The sequence below is a fragment of the Filicampus tigris genome, chromosome 17 (assembly GCF_054856515.1).
Source record: "Filicampus tigris isolate MCC_2025a chromosome 17, RoL_Ftig_1.0, whole genome shotgun sequence".
Lineage (NCBI taxonomy): Eukaryota > Metazoa > Chordata > Actinopteri > Syngnathiformes > Syngnathidae > Filicampus > Filicampus tigris.
Window position 1 is genome coordinate 6,632,800 of NC_141233.1, and position 24,217 is coordinate 6,657,016.

General features: G+C 39.8%; 1 protein-coding gene and 1 non-coding gene across 4 annotated transcripts in view; one reads left to right on the plus strand and one right to left on the minus strand.

Moving 5' to 3' along the window:
- jade2 (jade family PHD finger 2) overlaps nt 1–24,217 on the plus strand; it is a 47,346-nt gene that overhangs the window by 3,408 nt on the left and 19,721 nt on the right. For all 3 annotated transcript variants that reach the window (XM_086012955.1, XM_086012958.1, XM_086012956.1), the window contains exons 2-4: nt 1,266–1,329; nt 4,114–4,199; nt 13,075–13,232. In XM_086012955.1, coding sequence (XP_085869081.1) covers nt 1,266–1,329; nt 4,114–4,199; nt 13,075–13,232 — 308 coding nt within the window. The remainder of the gene's footprint in view (nt 1–1,265; nt 1,330–4,113; nt 4,200–13,074; nt 13,233–24,217) is intronic.
- On the minus strand, nt 16,441–16,513 carry trnaf-gaa (transfer RNA phenylalanine (anticodon GAA)). Its single transcript has one exon. It is a non-coding gene; the product is annotated as a tRNA-Phe (tRNA).

Consider the following 24,217-nt stretch of genomic DNA (forward strand, 5'->3'; position numbering starts at 1 on the left):
TCCCAATACTTTTGTCCTTATCGTGTTTGGAGGTGAACGAGTGAGAGAGTGAGGGATGAGGGACAGGTGAAGGTGAAAACAAGGATGGCAAGCCAGGCACACACACACACACACACACGCACACGCACACGCCCACACACCCCGACCCTCACTAGTGTTATGAAGCAATTTATATGCAACGATTCTCTATCAAACTGACTGACCTCTGCCTCTTGTGTGTGTGTGTGTTCCGAGGCAAACAGCCTGTGTTGTGTAGCTGTTTATGCATCTGCCAGTAGTTAATGTGTGTTTATTTATCATGGATGCATTTGTCAGTATCCCACGACGACCGTAGCTCTTAGTGTGCGAGTCCGTGTGTTTATGTATTTCCTGGATACTGTGCAGTAATGTTCTGCATATAACCTACAGTATGTCCAATCAATATGCATATTTACGCGCACTTCAACCCATGATGACATTTTTGGGGACAATGCAGATTCCGACGTTTGTCAGAATAAAATTCCGACGACTGATTAATCAGCCGATAAAAAAAGAAATTGACATAAAATGGATACGTTGCCTTCTTTTTTGTTAGCATAACACTTAGAGTGATAAAGATATGAGTTACAGCTAGAAAGTTTGACTGTTTTACAATATTTTGTCCTTTTGTATTTGTTTAACTTTGCAACAGAGAGGAAAAATCAGCAACAATCGTCCAACGTCATTATCTTTGTCTCACGTGTTAATTAATGCAGTGTTTCCCAACCAGGGAACGCCATCCAGGGGTACGCGAGCACATCATAGGGAGTACGTGGGATCATTGATTCATTTTCAAGATGATTGTAAATATAATTAAGGAGATAATTAACCCGTGGCACAGCCGCGGAAAAATCACATCGGCCGCGTGTCAGCTTGAGTGTCTTCATGAAAGCTCAGATGAAAAGAAAGTCGCGGCTCTGAATGGGAATGTTATTCTTGTTTAAGTGTTTTGTTCCTGATATTTAAAGTCCAGACACCTGTTCAAACATGACTGTATCACGAGTGCATTTTTCTTGCTTTCAAGTCTTTAATTGCATAGTTGGTGCATATCAACCGATGTTTCACATTTATTCAGTGTCGTAATTGTAATCCAGCAATATGACATTAGACTCTATATAACCGTCATTGATGTCCGTCCTTCTTGTCCAACCCTCTCAAGTGGGCTCATTTGTTGTGTTTTCACGGTGGAGTTGCTCTTCTCACGGCTGTTTTTATTTATTTCTTTTTTCTCGGTGTTGTTGCGGTAGATGGAGAGCGAGACGAAGAGGAGGAAATATTCCACCAGCAGCAATGACTCGGACACCACCGACAGTAAGTTTGTTTCCTCTGCATGTAAAACAGGTGGTCCATGACACACAGGTGCACACAGCCGAGCTTTGCATTTCACTTTCGGTCTGAACAAGTATGAAACTTTATGATGGGCATGCACTTCATATTAAAAAAAAAACCCAAAAAACTTTTCTCAATTGCTTGTATTTTAGTTGATAGTTGTTTATTTTATTTTCCCCACTGTTTAAGCGTTTGTTTTTTAAAAATTTTAAAATGTATCTTGTTGAAGGGAATTTCTCAAATGATTTAGTTTGACATTTTTTTTCAATTTAACCTTTTTTAACATATTAACATATTAATTTAACCTTTTTTAACATATTAACTTTTTTTTTACTTGTTTTTTTTACTTTTTTTACTTACTTAAATTGTTTTATTTTTTTAATTTTCATACCTTTAAAGACGTTGCTCATGACCACCCACACATTAAACTTTTTTTTAAAATACTTTTTTTTAGCTAGTCACAATTTTGTTTACTTTCAACATTTGTTACATTTTTGATCTGTTCAAAATAAACACTGATTTAAATGTTTTAAAATCATATTAAATAATTGCTTTTGCTTTTCTGTTTAGTTTTTCTTTCCTTGAAACTTTAATATTTTAATTGTTAGAATTTAAAAAATATAATTAATATTATAAATGAATGTTTTTATTACATTTTGTGAAAATCTTTTTTTCTCTAAATCAATTTGACTTTTTACAATGTTTGACTTGATGAAAATGATTATTTTCTTATCTTTGTCTTTTTAATTGTAATTTTTTTGGCCATCTTCATGTAATCACATTTAAACTCTTCACAGCAATATATAGATGATCAGTCTTCAGTCAAACAAATATATATTTTTATATATATAATATATATATATATGTTTTTGTTTGTTTGTTTTTTTTACCGAACCCACAGACACACTTTTTTTTTTGTACTGCTCGCACATCTTGACACCAGCTGTGTCGTGGTGGAGCTCAAGAAGGACAATAATCACCTGCACACACGCGCACACTAACTGTATACACACGTGCTTCAGTTGTGGGATTGCGTTCCTTCACTACACAAATGCGCACGCACACACGCCCCATACACACACACTGCACAACACACAGACACACATTGACAGCTTAGCCGAGTGGAGCTTTAATTTCAACTGGATTGTGCGACTCTGAAAAGAGGTGACAGTAACTTTAATGGAGGCGGAGTGTGTGTGGGCGATCATTAGCAGCTTGTGTGTGTGCGTGCGCACGCACGCACGTGTTACCTCCCACTCAACATATTTTCCTCCACTGCCGCAAACACCCTCGTTCTACTTGTGAAGTCTGAACAGACCAATACACGCACCCGCACGCACACACATGCGAGGCAATTACGCATCAATTTCCGAGTAGCTTTTTGTGAACAAACAACGTTGATTTGAATCTCATGTGAGTGGCAGTGCGAAAATATTTCAACCGCTACGTTAGCTTTGCGCTCCAACTGCCAATTGGTTGGCTAGCAAATATTCAAATTCAAATATTATATTCATTCAATATATATTCAAATATGTTGTAACTGGTTGTAAACTGTTAAGGGTTTTATTTTGTTAGCTTGCTACTTCCTGTTTGTACTACACGGCTCTTGGCTTGATAGGATGCTCATTGGGTTGCTTTTTGTAAACAAAGAGACTCTGATTATGATATTCTGTGACAGACAGAGGCTAATGCGTTCACAGATTTTATTTTGCTAGCTTGCTACTTCCTGTTTTTACTCCATTGCCGTTGGCTTTATGTGATGCATAGCAGGTAGATTTTTTTAACAAAGAACTTTTATTTGGATATTTTGCTACGGGTGAAGTGCCCTTCCAGATTTTATTTTGCTAAATGTACACTTCCTGTTGTTCCCTCACTGCCGTTGACTCGATGGGACTTTTAGCCAGTTGTTTTTTGTTCACAAATAGACTTAGATTTGGATCTTCTGTTACAGCTTTTATTATGGTAGTGTGATACTTTCTGTTTTCACTTAATTGCTGTTGGCTTGGTAGGGCGCTCAGCTAGTAGCTATTTGTGAGCAAAGCACTGATATCCTATAAGTCAGGGGTCATCAAATCAGGTCCTCAAGGGCACCTATCCTGCATGTTTTCCATCTCTCCCTGCTGTAACACACCTGTTTAAAATGATCTGTATCGTTATCAGGCTTCTGAAAAGCTTGCTTTTGGTGATCGACTTGGTGACCCCTGCTACCCTGCTATAAGTAGTCGCGTGGTGTTACAGATTTCGTTTTTGTAGGACGCTACTTCCTGTTTTTGCTCAATTGCCATTGACTCGATGGGACTCTTGCTTTTCGCAGAAAAAAGGGACTGATTTGTATCTCATGTGACTGTTTTAGCACTGTTTTAGCTTTTAATTTGGTAGGTTGGCTTTATAGCATGCTCGGCCAGTAGTTTTTTGTGAACAAATGACTTATTTTTTATTTTGTTTATATAAGTTTAACACTGTTACAGATTTCATTTTGGTAAGTTGCTGCTTCTTATTTTTGCCTCATTGCCACAGGCTTGATAGGACTCCTAGCAAGTTGTTTTTTGTAGACAAATTAAAAACAACTGCCGTAAGGCATTTGGGCTTGTGATGTTTGCCAAGAACGAGCACAGAGTGCTAGGTTAGCTTCCGGCGCTATCTGCTAGCTGGCTGCCACATGTTTTTCGCTTGTAAACAAAAGGTAGCGTGTGTATTATTGGTCCTTATTCTTGGCATTAACTCATACTGGATGTGTTTTGATGGTTTTTGTTGTGATTGCTGCAGGTCAGGTGACATCATGGTCCAGGTCGTCCAAGAACGCGGCAACCAGCATCACGTGGGTACGACATCAGCACAAGAAGCATTCGGAGGTGAGGGACAACCTGCACGCCAATCAGCCCACATTCTCATCTGATTGGTCTTTTTCAAGGCTTTCAAGCCAGAGTTGAGACTTCCAATTATGATGCCAAGCGTGGGTAGGGTTTCGGGCCTGGGTTATGGTTTCAAACTAGGGCTTGAAGCCTGGGTTTGGGTTTCAAACTTGTGTTTTAAGACTGCGTAACATAGGGTTGTGATTTCAAATTATGATTGTAAGGCTGGGTTAAGGCTTCCACTTGGTTTGGTGTTAGAATTGGTGTTTCAAACCTTGATTAGGGTTTCTCAGGATAGGGTTTCAAATTTGTGTTTTAAGACTTGGTTAATGTTTCAAACAAGGGTGAGGGATTTTAATTACGTTTCAAGATAGTGATAGCCTGTGTTTGGGTTTCAAACAAAGGGTTAAGTCTTTTAAGTAGGGTTTGAAGCCTGTGTTGGTTAGGGTTCCAAACGTTGGTTAGTGATTTTAATTCAATTTCAAGACAGGAATTAGAGTATCAAATTATGATGGTTTTACGCCTGTGATAGGGTTTCAAACAAGGAGTAGGGTTTCAAATCAGTGATGGATTTCCCAATCATCATTTTAAGACCAGGTTAGGGTTTCAAATCAGGGTTTCTGAATTAGGATTCGGGATTCAAGACTGGGATTTCAAACTAGATTTAGGGTTACAAACAAAGGTTAAGGTTTCATGTTAGGGTTTCATGCCAGGGTTAATGTTTTCAAGGATGGGTTACAGTTTCCAATTAGGGTTTCAAGCCTGGGTTAGTGTTACAAATGAGGGATTTAAGCAATTTGTGTTAAACTGCACCAACCTGCCATGTCCAAAGTCAATACATCGGTCTCCCGACACCGCTCGAACGGCCGGCACAGTGCGGTCAGACAAAGTGGCAGGTTGCTTGAGCGGTCGCCTCGAGGAGTCCGCCATGAGCGGTCACCTCGAGCGCTCCCCGAGGACTCTCAAATGACTACCCTGGCGAAAGAAGCGGAAAGAAATGGTCGCCGCGAAGGACGCTCTGTGGCTGGCAAATTCCTCCCGATTGAAGGAGACCAATTGACCAAAATAACTTTGAGCTGAAAGCAATTAGCAGTCGCTATGTTACGCTAAACTATGCTAAGCTAAGTGCTAATCATCTTTAATATGGCTTCATTGTTTTGTTCTGACCTTTGGAAATAATGTCAACATATTTTGGAAATCATGTTTGGGGTAGGGTTTCAAATTAGGGTTTCAAAACAGGGTCAGGATTTCAAACAAGGATTAGGATTTCACAGTTGGGTTTACAAATGGATTACGGTTTCAAATTAGGGTGCATCAGGCAATGTTAAGGTCAGTTTAGGGTCTTAGCACAGTCTTTGGGTGTCAATTGAGAGTTAGGGTTTCAAATTAGATTTTGGTGCAACTGTTAGGGTTTCAAATGATGGCTTCAAGGCAGGTTTAGTGTTTCAAAGCCAGTTTTTCAGAAAGGGTCAAGGATTGAAATTAGTCCAGAAACAGGGTTAGGGTTTTGAACATCAATCTTTTCAAAATGAAGTTTCAAGCCTGAGTTGAGGTTTCAAAGTAGGGATTGAAGATTTGGAAGGTTTGAGGGTTCAAATTTCAAACCAGGGTTTTTTAGGGCTTCAAAGCAGGGTTTGACATTAGGGTTTCAAATGACGATTAAGATTTTCAATAGGATTTTAATACTGTGTTGGGTTTTTAAAGAATGGATTAGGGTTTTAAATGAGTGTTTCTTGATAGGTATGAGGGTTCACGGAGGGAGGACATTCTCGATGTCAGATTTTTTTTTTTTTTGCCTCAAATATTGGTGGCTGGTATCAGCAGCCTCCACGATACCAGATACCTTAAAATCATCCCTTTATCAGCCCGATACGATACCTGTTATCGGTACTCCATTTTTCAAAGTTAGCCTTGTAGTCCCGAATTATGGTTTACTTTCAAACCAGGTTTAAGGTTTCAAAGTAGGGTATCAAGACTGGATTTGGGTTTTAAACATCGTTAAGGTTTCAAAGTAGGCTTTGGTGTTTGGAGCCTGGGCTCGGGTTTACAAGCAGACTTTAAAGTTGTATCTCCACAACATGGACAAAAGTATTGGGACAACACACTTAGCTACAAATAATGGACAAAAGTATTGGGGCACAGCTTTGAATGTGTCAGTAGTGAGTCGTCGAGTGTCTTTCTCTGTTCCTGTGTGTGACTCAAACAGTTGACAGCCTGTCATTACGCACGCACACAAACACGCGCGCAAGTTAAATGGAGAGCCGCATGTCTATTTCTTGCTCATCCTCCACTGGAGTTTTTTTTCCTCGAAGGCCGACCGCTTCGCTGCTTTGATGAAGACCGTTCGGGACACTTACAGGAAGTCAAAGTTTGCTTCTTGCGGACGACGCTTTACTGGCAGTGTTTAAAAAACAAACAAACAAAAAAAAGAGTACGTGTGCATCCTGAGACTGCACAACAACTTCCTGTGTGTGCGTGTTTGCGTGCATGCGTGTGTCCGCCATGTCTTGACAAGTGTCAACGCTTCCCAGCGGGCTACAAGCAAGCAGACACATTTCCCCAAAGACCAGTTTCAATGAAGCCACTTTATACACACGCATTCACGCACACATACATACACACACACACACAAACACACACTCATACACAAAGTATTTGTTGCAAAGGGCGAGTCAATATGGAAAGAAAATCTTCAGAAGACACACATTTGTTTCCGGTGGGTTATTTCTCTGCACAAGGAGTTTATGCATTATGCACAAGTGTATTCAAAGCCTTACTTTCAAGTTAGGGTCCTAGAGTTATGGTTTTAAGACAGAGTTATGGTTTCAAACAAGAGGGTTTCAAATGACGGTTTTAGGTCTGGGTCGGGTTTCAAACTAGAGTTTGGGTTTCAAAGAAGAATTGGGGTATCAAATTAGTTGTGTTAACTCTGAGTAATGGTTTTAAACAAGAATTGGTTGTTTTAAATTAGGGTTTCAAGACCGGGAGTTTCAAATGAGCGTTACAAGCTTTCAAACAAGAATTGGATTTTCAAAATTGAGATTTCAAATTAGCGTTGGGGTTTCAAATTAGGGTTTCAAGCCAGGGTATGGCTTTCAATCAAGTGTTGAGGTTTCAAATTAGGATTTCACGCTGGCTAGCAGCTGTTCTATCTCATTATGGTCTGGTAGAAACAGCTGTACAACGCTATGGTGACCTAATGATCACACAGGAGTGTGTGTGTGTGTGGGGGGGGGGTGCGTGTGTGTGTCTACAGGCAAGCAGCTATTAGTTACTCGAGTAAGATACAGATGTTTTACACACACACACACACACACATTAACACACACACGTTAACAGTCTCACACACAAGTTAGCAGACACACACACACATCAAAACACATTCATACACATTATACAAATGACATTTTTAGTTAGTTATCTAGATAGCTTGCTAGCTAGTTAGTGACTTAGTTACAGTACTTAGCTAGCTATTTAAGGAGTTAGTTAGACTGCTAAGTATTTACTTGCTCACTGACTTAGCTAGGTAATCATCTTAGTAGTTAATTAGTCTGCTAGGTAGTTGTGTTAGTAATCTGTGTAACTAAGTAGGTAGTTAATAAGTTAGCTAGCTAGGTAAGACGGTAGACGGACAAACTGGCTAGCTAAGTAGTTAGTCAGTATGTAGTTAATTATTCTTTTAAGTAGTGATTATGTTAGGTATCTACCTAGCTAAGCATTTAGCCACCTAGTTAAATTGGTAGCTAAGCGTTATATATCTGGCTAAGTAGTTAGTTTGTCAGTTGGCTAATTAGTTTGCCAAGTGATTATTTATGCTGCAAAATAGTCAATTAGCTACGTAATTAGTGAGCTAATTAGTCAGGTACTTATTTAAATAGCAAGCAAAGCATGCTAAGTACCTATTTAGTCGGTTAGTTGGTCCACTAAACAGTTAGTTACTTTTCACTAATAGTTAATTAGTCATCTTTCTAAAGACAGTAGTTATTCAGTTAGTTAGTTAGTTAGTTAGCAAGCTAATTATTTAGTTTCTTAGTTAGAAAAATAGCAATGTTTCTGCTTTTCAGACAGTTAATTGTCTGTACATTTGGTAAAGTGAGTCCAAATGGCAGCTGGAGACCAGACCTCAGACCTCTTTAAAGGTGTTATTAAAGATTATTTCTATTTCCAGGGGAACATTTGTTGACCAACGTTCTGAAATAGATTGATTCCCCCCAAAAAATGTAAAGATTTGATATTAAATGTCTTGCATTTCAGTTACATATCAGCCAGTGTTGGTGATATCTTGAAAATGTTCTGATGCCAGCATACTTTGAACCCCCCTCGCATTAATCATGTATCTGTTGATTTTTGTTTTTAACTGGTTTCCATAAGTGGGTCACATCTTCCTCGCAGATATTTGTTAGCACGTTTGTCTATTTACCACCACACTCCCAAGAAGTGAGAGGAGAAGAAGGGGGGGTCGGGGGGTGGGTCTCTAAAGTCTCCTTCATTCTCTGGCTTGTCAGTGACCCACTTTTTTCTTTGTAGGTTTTCAGAGCGTTTGCTGCCTCACGCTCACTCTTACGCTCGTACTCTACTCTGCTTCATATTCATGCTGTCACGCAGCCTTCACACCTGGCAGCCGAGCTTTCCCGAAATAGGGTTTGCAGCCAGTGTTGGGGTTTCAAACCAGATTTAGGATTTTAAATTAGGGTTTCAAGTTAGGGGTACATTCTGGATTCAATTTGGTGTTTTGAAATAGTATTTTTAAGTATGGATTAGGGTTTCAAAGTAGTGTTTCAAACAAGGCTTAGTGTTTTAAATTAGAATTTCAAGATAGGGTTAGGTTTTTGAATTAGTTATTCAAGACAAGATTTTTGTTTCAAGTTAGGGTTTCAAGATAGGGTTTAGACTTAAATTAGGCTTTCAATCGTGGGTTACGGTTTGGAGAAAGGTTTCATACCTGTGGAAGAGATTCAAAATAGGGTTTCCAATGAGAGGTTTAAGCATGGGTTAGGGTTTCAAACAAGGATTAGGGTATTGAATTTGGAATTGTCTTTGAAATTTAGCTATAAAAAAACATTAAAGATAATGTGCACCCCAATGAAAACCACATCCTCACAGGTGCAGCATCCATTTGTGAGCACAATTTCAATTTCCCTTTTGAGCTTGCGGCATCTGCAGATTTTCTTTCCCTCTCTCGTCCTTTTTCGTATTTCTTTGAACGCGTCTGGCTGCATCGCTAACAAGTTAGCTCCAGTGGCAGGATGTGACATTTGCCATCCCGAGAAGGAAATCCCATTCACGTTTCTATTGTGGCTTTTTATGTCCATTGACTGATTTTACAGTCTCACAGTTTTCTGTGCCGGCGGGGAAAGAACTCAAAGGACCTGCCACCATCTTGAGTGCGACTCATTTCATTCATGCTAAAAGGAGCCGAGAATTTTTTTTTTTTTTTGACTTGTTCTTCCACTCCGCATTCATTCTGGGGCCCTTTAAGGATGAACCTTTTCAGCTAAGGATTTCAGTAGGGTTTCAAATTGGGGTTTTAAACCTAGATTAAGGTTTAAAATTGGGGTTTCAAGACAGAGTTAAGGTTTAAAACGAGATTCAGTCTTTCAAATTAGGGTATTGAGCCTGGGTTTGGATTTCAAGATGGGCCTGGGTAAGGGATTCAAAATACGGTTTCAAATTAAGGTTTCAAGTCAGGGTTAGGCTTTCAAAGTAGGGTTTCAAGTAAATTTTGAGGTTTCAAATTAGATGACATTTTATATCAGGAATTCAATCTTGGATTAGGGATTCAAAGTAGCATTTGAAATTTAGTTTTCAAGCCAGGGTTGGGGTTTTTAATTATTTTTTTGAAACTGGATTATGGCTAAAAAATGTAGTTGCAAGGGCTAAGATTTCAAACCTGGTTTAGGGTTTGGTGTTTCAAATTAGGGATTCTTCTCAGGGTTTCAAACAAGGATTCAAGTTTCAAATTAGGGTGTCAGCGGAGTTAGGATTTCAAGATAGGGATGGGGTTTCAAATTAGATTTTCAATCCTGGAATATTGTTTGCAATTAATTTTCAAAGTCATGGCTATGCTTTTAAAGTAGGGTTTCAAACTATGATTAGGGTTTGAAGCGAGGGTTAGGGTTCCTAATTAAAAGTTTAAAAAAATAAATAGATAAAAAAGCCGCACGGCACCACAACGTGCTTTTAAATAGTGTTGATTAATATGATCTTTTTCATCACACACGCGGGCACACACACACCTCCCGTGGACCTTCCAAGCTCCTCGTGCTAAAATTAGCCTCCTCCGTCTGAGTGGCGACATCTGCTGTGACGTTGTGTTGGGTCGCCATGACGATGATTCTTCCACATCCTTCCCAATAATGCCTTAGAAGACTTTGCCAGACATCTTCGTCCTGGTGAAAATTGATTCCGACACTGTAAACCTTGTACACTCGACAAATGATCGACGTTAAGTTGACAAAAACAATTTTTCGTTCTTGCGGAACATAATTGCGAAATTTGGCGATTGCCATAAAACAGGGAACTAATAAGTTGGCTCCACAAAGCTCAGTGTCGTCCAGATGTCTGACTAAAAGCCACTCATAGGCGCCCCCCACTGGCAGAGATGTATGGATACAAGAACAGCACTCCCTAAATGCCACAGACGGACATTAAAATGAATTACCCAATGTGCCGTATGTCAAAGTTGTTGTTTTTCCAGTATTAAAGTGATGTGACCATGTGTCTGTTGGTGTGTGTGTCTGTCTGATGTCAGATGGCCTTTAAAAGCACTTAGAGCACTTTGTCACTGTCCTCTGTGGGAAAGTGACTCAGCAGTGTAAAGTCAGCGCGGGTGTGCAAGTGGAAGGCGTGTGCGTGTGTGTGTTTGTTGTCAAAAGCATGTCTGCGTGGGTGTGTTACCCGGTGTCAGTATCATGTGCCGCGGTGCATTAACATGGATGTGAGAGTGGACTTCCTGGTTTTAAATGTCACCCTTCACCTCACCACATGCACGTACGTGCACACGTCCACACACACTAATACGCGCAGTCACATACACACAGACACACAGAGTGAGAAATGCAGAAGTTGTTTGTGTAATGTTTGTCTTGTTGCACTATTAATTTCATTGGTGGCTTAAAGTGTTTGTGGTCGGATGAGCAATGATTACATCATGAAAAGTAGGAATGAGCATCGTGCTTCAATATGGAACGCTTGTAAGACTTGTATTGCTTTGAGCATTGTTTCTGAACCTTTGTTCAAACAAGGCACAAATCTTGCGGCGCCAAGCAAAGAGTGTCACAAACAGTATGTAAACATAAAGCGTAAGTCAACGCCAACATTTCTTTTCAAGAATATATTCTATGCAAGCCCACTAGTTGAAACAGGGCATTCTGATAAATACTGCGTTTGTGGAATAAGTGTTAATCCACTCGTTTTTAGCCTCTCTGGGGGCAGCCATTTTGTCTTCTGTCGACTGAAAATGACATCACAACTGCTCACAACGACCAATCACGGCTCAGATTCAGAAAACAGGTCAGCCCCGATTGGTCGTTGTGAGCAGTTGTGATGTTATTTTCAGTCGACAGAAGACAAAATGGCCAGAGATGGCTAAAAACTAGTGCATTTTGCTGCTTAACTTATATTCCACAAACGCAAAATTAATCAGAATGCCCCCTTTCAACGAGTGGGCTTGCTGGGAACATATTCTTGTAAAAAAATTGTTTCCGGGGTTTCCACTTTAAATAATGATGATCTTGCCTCTGTTTACTCATAAATTGACTTAGTCTGTGTGAAATCTGGGCCTGTTTAGTTGAGCACAAGGCTATTATTGTGTCCGGTATAGATTTTTTGAGGCCGATGCTGATTTCGATATTTGGCAGGATAAAATTCTGATAGGTGATTAATCGACCGATTAATTAAAAAGTCTATAATGATAAGTGAAATTCATTTTTAAAAATCCATTAGTATTTGTTTAACTTTACCACAGAGAGAAAAATCTGCAAAAAGCGGTTGATTTTTTTTCTTTTTTTTTTGCCATTTTTTTGTGGGGGTGGGTGTTTGAATTTCATTATTATTGTCTTATGTTTTAACGTGTTATTCTGTAAAATAAATTAATAAATAATAAATCGACAAAAATTGGTACAGACATTTTTTTTTTGCCGAATTTAGAAGGGCTAATGACAGCCAATTTAAATTCTCCAACCCAATATTCGGTCAGGCCCTCGATGTGAGAATGGCAACAGTGGATACATAGATTAATTATGCGGTCTGCCATCTTGTAGAACAGCATAAAATTGTCCTGCCTGTTAGCATACTAGGTGTGTAACGATACGCTAAATCACATTTCGGTTCGGTTTCTTGGAAACTTTGATTCGGTATATTTTTGGTACAAAAGAACTTCTTTTTTTTTTTTTTTTTTTTTAATATGTTTATTTTGAAACGATGACAAGTAAAAGGTGCATTTTTTAGAAAAAATAAATAAAAGCGAACCATTCATGATATTCTAAGAAATTGCACCAGAATAAAAAATACACTAACAATAAAGAGCTCTTACTCTTTTGTGCCGCCACTCTCCTCTCCCACGAGCAACAGTCAATAGCGTCCGTGCGTAAGCTTGCGCTAATAATAAAAACTGATCAGAAACATTCTATACCGAAACGTATTAATACACCCACGTATACCGTTACACCCCTACAGTATACTGTAAGTCGCCAGCATAGATAGATAGTTGGAAAGTTGCATTTAAAAGTGTTCTGACTTAATATAAAACACTTGTCTGACAAACTGGATAAAGTCATCAGGTGACATTTTACACGATATCATCAGTTTCTTTTGTTGGGTTTCGCTCAAGAGTGGTTGAAAATCCCATAAGATTTCCCCCTTGCGTTTGTTTCAGGTGTTTCGCACCGATTTCATCACAGCCATGAAGCTTCCCGACTCTGCGCAACTGGGCCCGGACGACTTTTACGTGCTGTCGGACCCTTGGAGGCAAGAGTGGGAGAAAGGAGTGCAGGTGCCCGCCAATCTGGAGGCCATCCCACAGCCTGTGGTCAGGTAAGACCAACGCAACACGGTACATAAAAGGGCTAGCGTGTGAATTTTCTAAAAAGTCATTAAATTTGGCTAAAATGGTCACTTTGAACAAGAATGACAGACTTCCAGCGTGTTTTCGAGCATGGCTTTTTGAGACTTTTTTTGTGGGTCTACTCATGATAGAGACACTCCTAGCAAGTTTTGTGTTGAGAAGCGAAACTGGCTTTGGAGGCTGAATTTTCAAAAATGTTACATGTTTATGGGAAGTCATCAAACTTCCAAAAAATGGCCACTTTGAACCAAAATGGCTGACTTCATGTAGGTTTTCGAGCATGGCTTCTTGAGACTCTTTTGTGGGCTGAGTCATGATATAGGCACGTCAACTAAATTTCTTAATTTCTTGTTATTTAAAGGTAATGGATGAATGGATGAATGAAACTTTTTTTTTTTGTCTACTTGTGATAAGGCATGCCTACCAAATTTCATCATGCTACATGAAACTAGCTTTGAGGGCTGACTTCCTGTGTCTCTTTCGAGACCTTTTTTTTGTGTGTGCAGTTGAATCCCGACCCCAAAAAGCAGTCAATAGATGACAATACGTCGTCACGCGCGATCGTTTGTGGGGCGAACTCGCCAAGAGATAAATGTGTCTTGCTGAGTGTTTACACTGGCTAATGGGCTCATATCTCACTCACACAAACACACACACACACACACACACACACACACACACGAGCGAGCAAATGGATGTGCGCCCGAACTAAGTGACAGAGAAGCAGATTGTCAAGAAAACGACACATAGTCCAAATAGGCGAGCACGAATGAAGGGGAACCTTTAATGATCAGCGTCAAAACGAGAACGGCCAGATAACAGCACAGCATGAATGGACGCAGACTCGTTTTTTCGTCTTGCATTCAGCGTTTGTCACTCTTGCATCACTCCTCCGCATTCTTCGGCGCTCAACTGTGCTCATGTGGTGAGCAGAGGTGGGTAATCCAGGTCCAGCTAATAAAAACCCTGCCACAGTTTAGGCACAGGTGCTTCTACTCAACCGGCAGGTAAACGAGCTCAGTTGATTAGAAGCACCTGTGGCTAAAGCCAAACTGTGGCAGGGTTTTTACGTTCTGGGCCTGGATTACCCACCTCTGGTGGTGAGCATGCCAGTGCAGCAGGTGGCGCTCTAAACTGTTAACCGTTAGTCCCTTGTAGCCAATCAGGAGCTAGTTTATTCTTTTAAAATGACAACTTTTTTTGTTACATTTTTACAAACGTCTTTACAAAATGTATTCATGTGATAGATTTTTACCTCCTAAAAATTGAAAAATTATAACTTTTTCCCCTCATAATCTTAAAAATATGTTTTCATTGTCAACATTTTATAGTTTTTTTTTTTGCCATATGACAAATTTAGTCTCGTTAAATGGAAACTTTATTCTTGCAAAAACGTAACAAATATCTCAATAAATCTCTTCCCTTACAATATAACAATATTTTCCCCTCTTGTTTCAAATGCACCCTTAATTGTTTTCAATTGTCATTTTCCTCACAAAATTAAAAATGCATCATCATAAAATCAAAAATGATTTTTTCCTCATAACATGACAAATTTACCCTCACCACTTTATGATTTTTTTTTTCTTTTAAAATTACAACTTTATTCCTCCCTATTACAAATATAGTCTCACTTTATTGTTGTAAAATGTGTACTTTTCACCCTCATATTATTACGGATTTATTGGCACAATATTCATCTTGCCTGCAACCTTTAAGCTGGGAATGAAAAGTGAAGGCTGAGTGAGAAAAAGTAGAAGAGGAAGACGAGTGTTTTGTCAAAGCCAGACGCGCCTGCAGCGCCTTCTTTTTTTCTTCTCCTCCACTCCAACAATTTTTAGTGATGATGTCATTATTCATCACAAGAAAAAAAAATAGGAGGAAAATATGTCTGCGCCTGAGGCCGGACTACAGTGAGAGCAATGGAGGGGAACAAAACAAAGAAGCTTTAACCTGGAGATAAACTTTTTTGTTCTGTTGTTTTGTCCTAACGCTTCAATTTTTTACAATATATCATTGTTGTTGTTCTCTCTTTTTTTTTCTCTTTGTTTTGTATATTTACATCACAATAAAAAGGTTCAGATTTGGCATTTTTACATCAGATACAAAATTAAAAAAAAAAAAAAAAACATTTTATTTGTCATGTTAAACTTTTTAAGTCGTTTAAAGGGTTATAATGGCAACAAAATCGATACTGTTTTGTTATTTGATTTCTTCTCACTTTGAATACCATGACCTTGATAAGTCCCTTCTCAATTGCATGATTTCTGCAATCACAGGTCAGAAGGGAACGGAAGAGCCTGCACCAAAGTCAAAAGGAAAGAGTAGATGTAAGTGACGATGCGTTTGGAAACGCCGCTGCTGTCTTTTCCAGCGTCATTTGCGTCACAACAGCAACACACGGAAATCCCCCAAAGATGAAACTGAAATGTTTTTTGGTTGTTGTTGTTTTTTAGATCTTTATCACGTAGTAAGGCGAGACGCAGCAGTGATAACGTGCGCAGTTGGCGTCAAACTCATAGTTTCCATAGTCTCGTGTTTGCTTTTAAGTCATCAGCGCACCGTTTTCATGTCAATCATGTTTGGAGATGTCATGGAGAAAAAAAACAAAACAAAACTTTGATTTACTGTACGGGAAGTCTTCAAAGTAACAGTTTGACATTCTTGACGGTCACAAGTGTAAGCAGATGTTTAAGATGAATACAGTCAAAGTGCTGAATAAAGCCATGCATTTACAATGATAAACTTTTTTAATAATACGTAGAAAAAGTCATTTTACAAGAATAGAATTATATTATCAGAATAAATGTTAAGAGGCACAAATTAAATATGGTTAAAAATCTAATGGCTGTTCTGTATTATGAGAATGCATTTGTAAAATTATGAAAGAAGTACAATAGAGTGATCATATTGTCACAATACAGTTGTGGCTTTGCAAGAATAAAGTCTTAATGTCGGTAGATTAAAGTAGTAATATGTGAGAGCAAAATTTGTAACGTTAAGAGAAAAAAATTCTGTAATTTTTCCAGAATAACACTGTGATCATTTATGAATTTGTAAAATTGCACGGGGGAATAAAATGGTAATTATACTGTGTCAGAATAATGTTTCAATGCAAGATCTTTGTGAAATTATTTACAACTTGGCTAACCGAAAAACACACACCCGCGTGCGATGTGCCGAAACCCGGGATCGAACCAGGGACCTTTAGATCTTCAGTCTAACGCTCTCCCAACTGAACTATTTCGGCTTGCTTTGACCTGGATAGAGATGAACTCCGACCCCTGGTAGTGCTGCACCCTGCGTAGTAGTCATTAGCCTCTTCCTGCCCTGACACAGTTGCCGTTTTCCTGGACTTTCAGTTCATGATTTCGTTTCTGGCTTGCAGAACGCTGATGGCCATAAAACGTTTGTGGGTTCACGGCCCGGAGCGTCTTCCACTTGTGGTTTTTGCTTTCACTTTGAAGCGGGGGGAGAAGGAATGCTGCGCATCCGCGGGTGGCTAACACCACTAAAAAGTTAGGGGATATATTCATCCCAGTTCAGAGAAGACCACAAAAGACACAAGATGAGAAGACATGCGGTGTATAAACACGTAGATCGGTTGCCACCAAAACCGCGGCAGTGGGGTCGTGACCCTGCGAAATTGCCTTGTTTTCTTCCCGACATCATTTTGGGGGAAAGCGCATTCATTTATCAAGTCGGACAAGTCCTTCCCGAAAAGCCATAGCCTAGTGCCAAATGATTGTTGGACAAGGACACCTGATCAGGCTCCAAATGTGCTGACTCATCTCCAGGTTGTTTGGGTTTGATTCCGTCCGGAAAAAAAAAAAAAAAAGGTGAACGGGTTTAGCTGAGAGTCTGACTCACTCTTTGGACGCGACCGGCGTCTGCACATCCAGCTTCGCTCTTGATTCCGTCGAGGTCGGCCAGCCAGTCGGAACGCTCCAACTGGCTGCCTTGATTGGTTGGAAGTGGTCCAATGAGAGAAGGGCAATATCTTCTGCCAGGGACGAATTTGTTTAACGGCAGGTGGAAAAGGATCGTTGAGGGGATTAACGACTCCGTATTTGACCGCTCGCATCCCAAATTATTTTCATCAAGCTTTCACTCATCTCTTATAGATGTTTGACACTTTAGCAAAACAAGCAGCCAGTACTGACCGATGGTGGTAGCTAGATGGATGCTGGACAGATTGGTCGGATGGATGGCTCGATCGATCCTGTTTCAGTAGCCGGATGGCTACCGGATGGATTGGATGGATGCGTTAATAAATCATGGGTATGTGTTTGTGTGAATGGATGATGGATTGCTGCTGAAGGCTTTTGAATTGATGGTAGTTGGATGGTGGGATAAATCGGTTGAGTTTCAGTGGATGGATGCCGGATGGATTTGATGGATGGGTTGAGAGATTTTTTTTATGTTAAAGTGGAGGAATAGATGTATTCCAGATGGATTAGATGGTTGGAGTGGGAGTAGATAAGTGGAAGGATGGATGGATGGTCGTTGAACAGGTTGGGTGGATGGAAAGTAATATGGGTGAATAGATTGGTGGGTGTTCAGACTGATTATCCTAATTATCAGCAGGGCCTATCATTGGCATTTTTAAAATCCAATGGCCGATAAGCGATCTTTTTTTCTTCAATTGTTATTTTGAGATGTTTAAAGAAAGTCAAGTGTTGGGAGTTTATATTACTCCAGATTTTGATGTCAGTATTTTTACTTTTACCGCAGATGAATATTGGCTTCAAATAGCAGTTATAAGCCACCTTGTCTACTAACAATCGATATCGGTATCCCCCCCTGAACACAACCTGTTGTTCCATCACTAATGTTCAAGTGGCTGAGTTGATGGTTGGATGGATTGATACTGATGGATTATATTGATGATAGGAGAGCCACTGGATTGATCAGTTGGGTTTCATTGGAAGGATGGTGGCTAGATTTGTGAGTCTTTTGATGGGTTGATTGATGGATTCTGGATGATTTCATGACAGGAGGATGACGGATATATCGGTGGGCGTTTCTATGGATGGATGTGTATTGGACAGATTAGATAGGGTTAGGGTTGAACAGGTTCTGGACTGATTGGATGGATGGGTAGGTTGAAGTTGTGGACAGATCATGTTTCAGAGGATGGTTGGATGCTGAATGGGTGGGTGAATTGTTCTGTTTATTGGGCGGGTGGGTTTGATCGGATGTGTGTCACCGGCACGGCTGAAACTCGCTAAAAAGTACAACTTAGTCATCCTTGGTGCTTTGTTGCGCACGGTCAGCGGGTTTACTTCCAGTTCGATTAGTTTGCTTTTGGCTAAAGTGAGCGCCGCCGCGTTCCAAGTGCAGCCTTGGAGAGCCAAAGAGGACCGCAGCCTTCAGCCGGCGGCGCACGTTTGTGAGTTCATCACTGTCCATCTAATAACATGTTGGGAGCAAGAATGAATTTTCATCGGCGCGCCAGCTTCTTGTGAGGCTTGAATGTTTGTGAAGGCACACGAGGCTTAAATGTTTGTTTTGTTTGCAGTCATGCTTGGGGATTGGGGTGCGCTGTCACTGAATGTGGATGTTGAAGAGCTTGCGCGGTTTTCAAGGTTTGGGATAGGCTCTTCCACAGCAAATATGGGCTGCGAAGGTTAAAAAGTTTGTAAAGAAACTATTCTTCATCATTGCAGCTAAACGGGGATTTTTGTTTTTTTGTTTTATTTTTTTTAATTTAGCTCAAAGGACAACTGTCATGAGAACATTCTCAACTATGCAAACATCCTGGTCTCCCTCGGGCCTGACTAACAAACACAGATTTTCCACGAGCGTCCTTTAAAACGGCGCCTGGCATCAAAAGGAAAAGAATCAAAGCTCGCTAAAGGTTATTAGCAGAGGCTTTTTGTTTTCATCTTTCGGGGATGTTCGCACAGTCAGCAGCCCCGAGGGAAGCCGCAGATTCTTCTGAGACAAACCTGCCTGTCACTTAACCGAGAGCGACTCTTGCATTGTGGATAGTTGAGAACGTTGTGTGGCCAGAATTTTTTTTTTTTTTCATGCTTTTGATACACCCTCCACCCATCCTGGTGGTTCTTACCACATCCGGCTGACAAATAAGCAAATACAACAGAAGATCAGCAGCAGAACTGAAGAAATATGCACAATACGGTTTAATATTCACAGCAAGTTGGACATTTGGGTCTGAAGCGGGACTTTCCAGGGTTCCTTAATAAGATAACTTGTCCAGGAAATTTTGTCTGGCTGACACTGAATTTGAACCATGTTTACAAGACAAGAGTGCAACACTAATCAGGAATCGCAGTTTTCAGAACATGGCGGCAAAGTTTCATGACTTATCACAAAAGTGTTTTGAAAATGTCGTCCAGAAGCCACTTTCACTTTGCAACATGAAATTTGGTAGGCTTGTCCATCATGAGTAGACCCACAAAAAAGTCTCAAGAAGCAATGCTGGAAGAGAGACAAGAAGTGTGACATTTTTTTTCAAAGTGGCCGTTTTAGGATCTGATTTGCCATTTCATTTTTTGTTTGTTGTTTGTTTTTAATTTCACCCCAAAGCCAGTCAATCATGAGTGGACTCAAGTCTCAAGAAGCCATGCCTAAACACACACAGGAAGTCCTATATTGATTTGGAGCAGCCCCCAGTCGCAGTATTTTAGCTTTTGACACTTCGCTATTACACTCCACAGTCTCCAATTTGCTGCAGTGGCCCTTAGCCTCCCCTCGGCTACATTAGCTTAGCTCTAAAATTTCATTACTAAACTCCGCCTTCTCCTTTTTAATGCTGTGGCCTTCAGTCTGCCTTCTGATACGTTAGCTTAGCCTGTTAAAGGCATTTACGCCCTATGTAGCTTTCAAATGCTCCTGCGAAAAAATATGCTAAGAACAAAGCGATATTCTCCTCTTAACTGCGTGCGGGACTGAGCTAATTTCTTGGCTTTCAAGCAGACAAACTTTCTTTGTTGTTGGCTTCAGAAAGCTTGGCGCTAACGCTAGTGACGTTGCCACATGTTTGCATTAAGGTGACGGTGTATGCTTTCACATGTTTGTGTGTAAACGCCTGGTGCGTCATCGCATCCATACTTGAGACTCTACACATACATATTGTATTGCTTCCTGGAACAACAGCATGACTCATCCGCTTCCCATCGTGGGCCATAAAAGCAATTTACACACACGCGCACACACACACACACAAAAAAAGGGTGCAGTGACATCATCCTGACCAGGAAACGTGTGTCTGAGTACCTGGAATTGTGGGCTCTCTATCTCTCCTGGGGTCTTTGATGATCTTTTGAAGGACATTCATACACACACAAACGCACACTTGAGTAGCACCGGAATATTGTAACATTTGATGATAGAGGGCTAGGAATGACAACAAATGTTTATTGGATCCCCATAAAGCACCATGCGAATGTACTTTAGTTTAACTTGTACCATTATACTCCATAGTCTCCACTCGGCTGTTGCAGTGGCCCTCATCTACTCTTGGACACGTTAGCTTACCCCGTTGTTGTGCCTTAACTGCTCATGATTCACTCTTATAGCCCACAATCTCCACTTTGCTGGAGTTGCCCTTAGTCCTCCTTCAGATATGTTAGCCTAACTTGTTGCTGTGCCTTAGCGTTATACTCCTCTGTCTCCACTTGGCTGAAGCCGCCCTCAGTCTCCCCTTGGTTATGCTAAGTTACCCTGTTGCTTGTTTGCACTTTGCTCCAGTGGCCCTCAGTCTCCTCTTGGCAATGCTAGCTCAGCCTGTCTCATCCTGTTGTTGTCCACATGCTGCAATTTAACACTCCGCATCCTCCACTTGGCTGCACTTGCCCTCTTTCCTCTGCTCAACAAGCTTATCCTGCCACTGCGCCTTAATCTCTGGACGCTGCAGCACTTTAGTCCACTCCTCCCACTGTGTCTCATTCCTCGACTAGCCGAGCGAAAGATATGAATGAAAACATTCCCGCCGGCCTTGTTTGCCCAAACGGTGGCCGCATTCTCCCTCCCCTCTTTGGTTTCCCTCCTCACCCTTTTGTCAAACATTATTTGCACAGGCTGCAGCTCCTCTAGAGCAGAGGTGTTAATAAGTCGCTCTCATATCCATGACAACAGGCTCACTGTACTGGCATCTCAAGCACACAAAATGGCAGCTCGCTGTCAATTCAAATATGACGGCGCTAAAGTCGGACTTTAACAAGAAAATTGAAATATTGAGAGGGGGAAAAAAAACATAATTTTACAAACGGTCATAATATTACACGACAATGTACAAATATTTTGACCGGGAGAAAAAAAATCATAATTTCTTTGAACTTAAATCGAACTATTTCACAACAAGAGTTGTTATAATGCAAGAAAGTTTTCATTTTTCAAGAATAAAATGCCATATTATGAGAAACAAGATGGGAATATACAAAATTTTTCTGTAATCTTATAATCGAATTATTTGAATTTTTGCCTCATCCTTTTCCTTAACTCGAAATCGGCCAACAACAGACGGAATGTAGGTGATAAACTCAGATAGAAACGTTTATTCTTCTTATTAGTTTATCTGAATTGAGGTGTAACAATCAGGTTGAAAACCTTGAAAGAAATAATATTGTCATCATACATACGCAACAAATTTAGATTATCATTACGATTAGTTCCTAAACATACTTTAAATAACTAAGAAATATAGAATATTACAAAAACATAATTGTCAATTTTCTGAGAACAAACTTTCAAAATTTCACTGAACATTTGTAATATTACTGGGGGTAAAAGTTTGAATATTAAAAAAAAAAAAAGACGTCAATAGATGTTCTCCTTTGATGTTAAGTGAACAATGTGCGCAAACCATCGATCCTGTTTCTTACCGCCCCCGTGTGGCCAGAAAAAAACCTGCAGTGTAAATACTGTTAATTGCACTTTTGCTTTATCATGTTTTAGCCGCTCACATATGTGAATATAGATTTAGCCTGTTTTAGTCCGCATGCTGGTGTGGGAGCAGAGGGTGCAGAGCGTGTCTGTTAGTGCGCGCACACGCACACACATACACTCGTGGTGTGCACACACAGTGGGCGAGTTTGGTGGTGTGAAAAGTTTGGGTATAAAGGGGATTATGGGAAAGAAAGGGGAATCGCAGTTTTCTCAGACAGGCTGTGGCAGAGAGGTATTCCAAGAATTACATTTTACACACACACGCAGACACACGCATTTATGATGTTAATAAAATATTTTCCTGCGCCAACATGACATTTTTCTGTGTCGTCTTAGAATTTTATTATTGACTTTGATTTTTTTACAGTGACACTGTGGGGAAGAAGAATTTTGATATTCATTACGTTCCAAAAATATTGATGAACGAAGTCAGGGTTTAATGAGTGGGAAAAAGTGCTAATTTTCCGAAATTGAAACTGTAATATTCCGGAACTAATGTGAGTAAGAATTAATTTGGAATATGAGATTAATGATGTCATGTTACGAATAAAAATTCACAAAATTTTCTTAATTCGGAAAGAATTTTTCTCGTGATGTTCCTATGTGCTATTAACATTCTGACTTTATTTTCGTAAAAATTCCTTTTTTTTGTAGCATATTGTGACTTGTCACTTGTAACATTGATGACTTTATATATTCGTTTTACTCATAGTTTGACAAGAATAAGGTAATTGAGAAACAGAGAACAAGTGGGCTAGCTGGATTTGTGTCATTATAAGTTCCAAAATGAACAGAGACAAAGCATTTCTTTCAAATGAATACCGGCCTGAATTGCGGTTTAATTCCAATTCCATCCATTATTGCACTCAGCACTTTTCCTGATTCATCAGTGCAGCACTGGGCCAACTCAAATTTCCAAGATATGAATGTTTTTGTTCAAGCCATAAAATTTAAAATCACTCTCTTGCAAAAATGACTCAAAAAAATGGAGTTAGACGACTCTAGTTTACAGTGTGACACTTTAGCGGTGTTTTGTCTTTTCGGTGTGTTCCCCACATTTTTCTCTGTTTCTGTGCATGCCTTTCCTCTGAAGCCACGTCTGCGTCTGGTGGAGGCATCTTCTAATTGCTCTCGTTCTTCCTCACCATACATTTTTTTCACTGTGTGATTTGCTGGCAAGCAAGGTTGTTATTTGCTTCACTGTGCGTCTGCGCTGCACTTTTAATGAAGCCATAAATTAATAAGAGCACATAAAAGAGCTTTTTGTGGCCTCTGCTTTGCTGAAGGTGTAAAATTTCCTTTTTTTTTTTACCTTAATTCCGTCAGTCCAACATCCATCACTTGACACTCTTTTCTCCCTAATGTTACATATATATATATATATATATATATATATATATCCATCCATCCATTATCGATACCGCTTATCCTCACAAGGGTCGCGGGGGTTGCTGGAGCCTATCCCAGCTGTCTTCGAGCAGTAGGCGGGGGACACCCTGAATTGGTTGCCAGCCAATCGCAGGGCACACAGAGACGTTTTTAGACAATTTAGAAGTGTCCAATCAACTAACCATGCATGTTTTTGGAATGTGGGAGGAAACCGGAGTACCCGGAGAAAACCCACGCAGGCATGGGGAGAACATGCAATCCCCACATATATATATATATATATATATATATATATATATATATATATATATATATATATATATATATATATATATATATATATATATATATATATATATATATATATATATATATATATATAGAGATATATAGATATATATATATATATCTATATATATATATATATATATATATATATATATATATATATCTATATCTGAGACTCCATCACTCTTCAAGAGCTTGTGCGTATGTCGAAAGCGTCCTGAGGGTCAGACAAGCCCAGCCCACTCTGGAAAACATCTCTTATGTCAACACTTGCAAGTTGACAAAAGATGATTGTTTTACAAGGAGGAAAAACGCGAGCTTGGGCCTCTCGCCAGTAAGTCATGATAACCGCCGCCACCTCGCA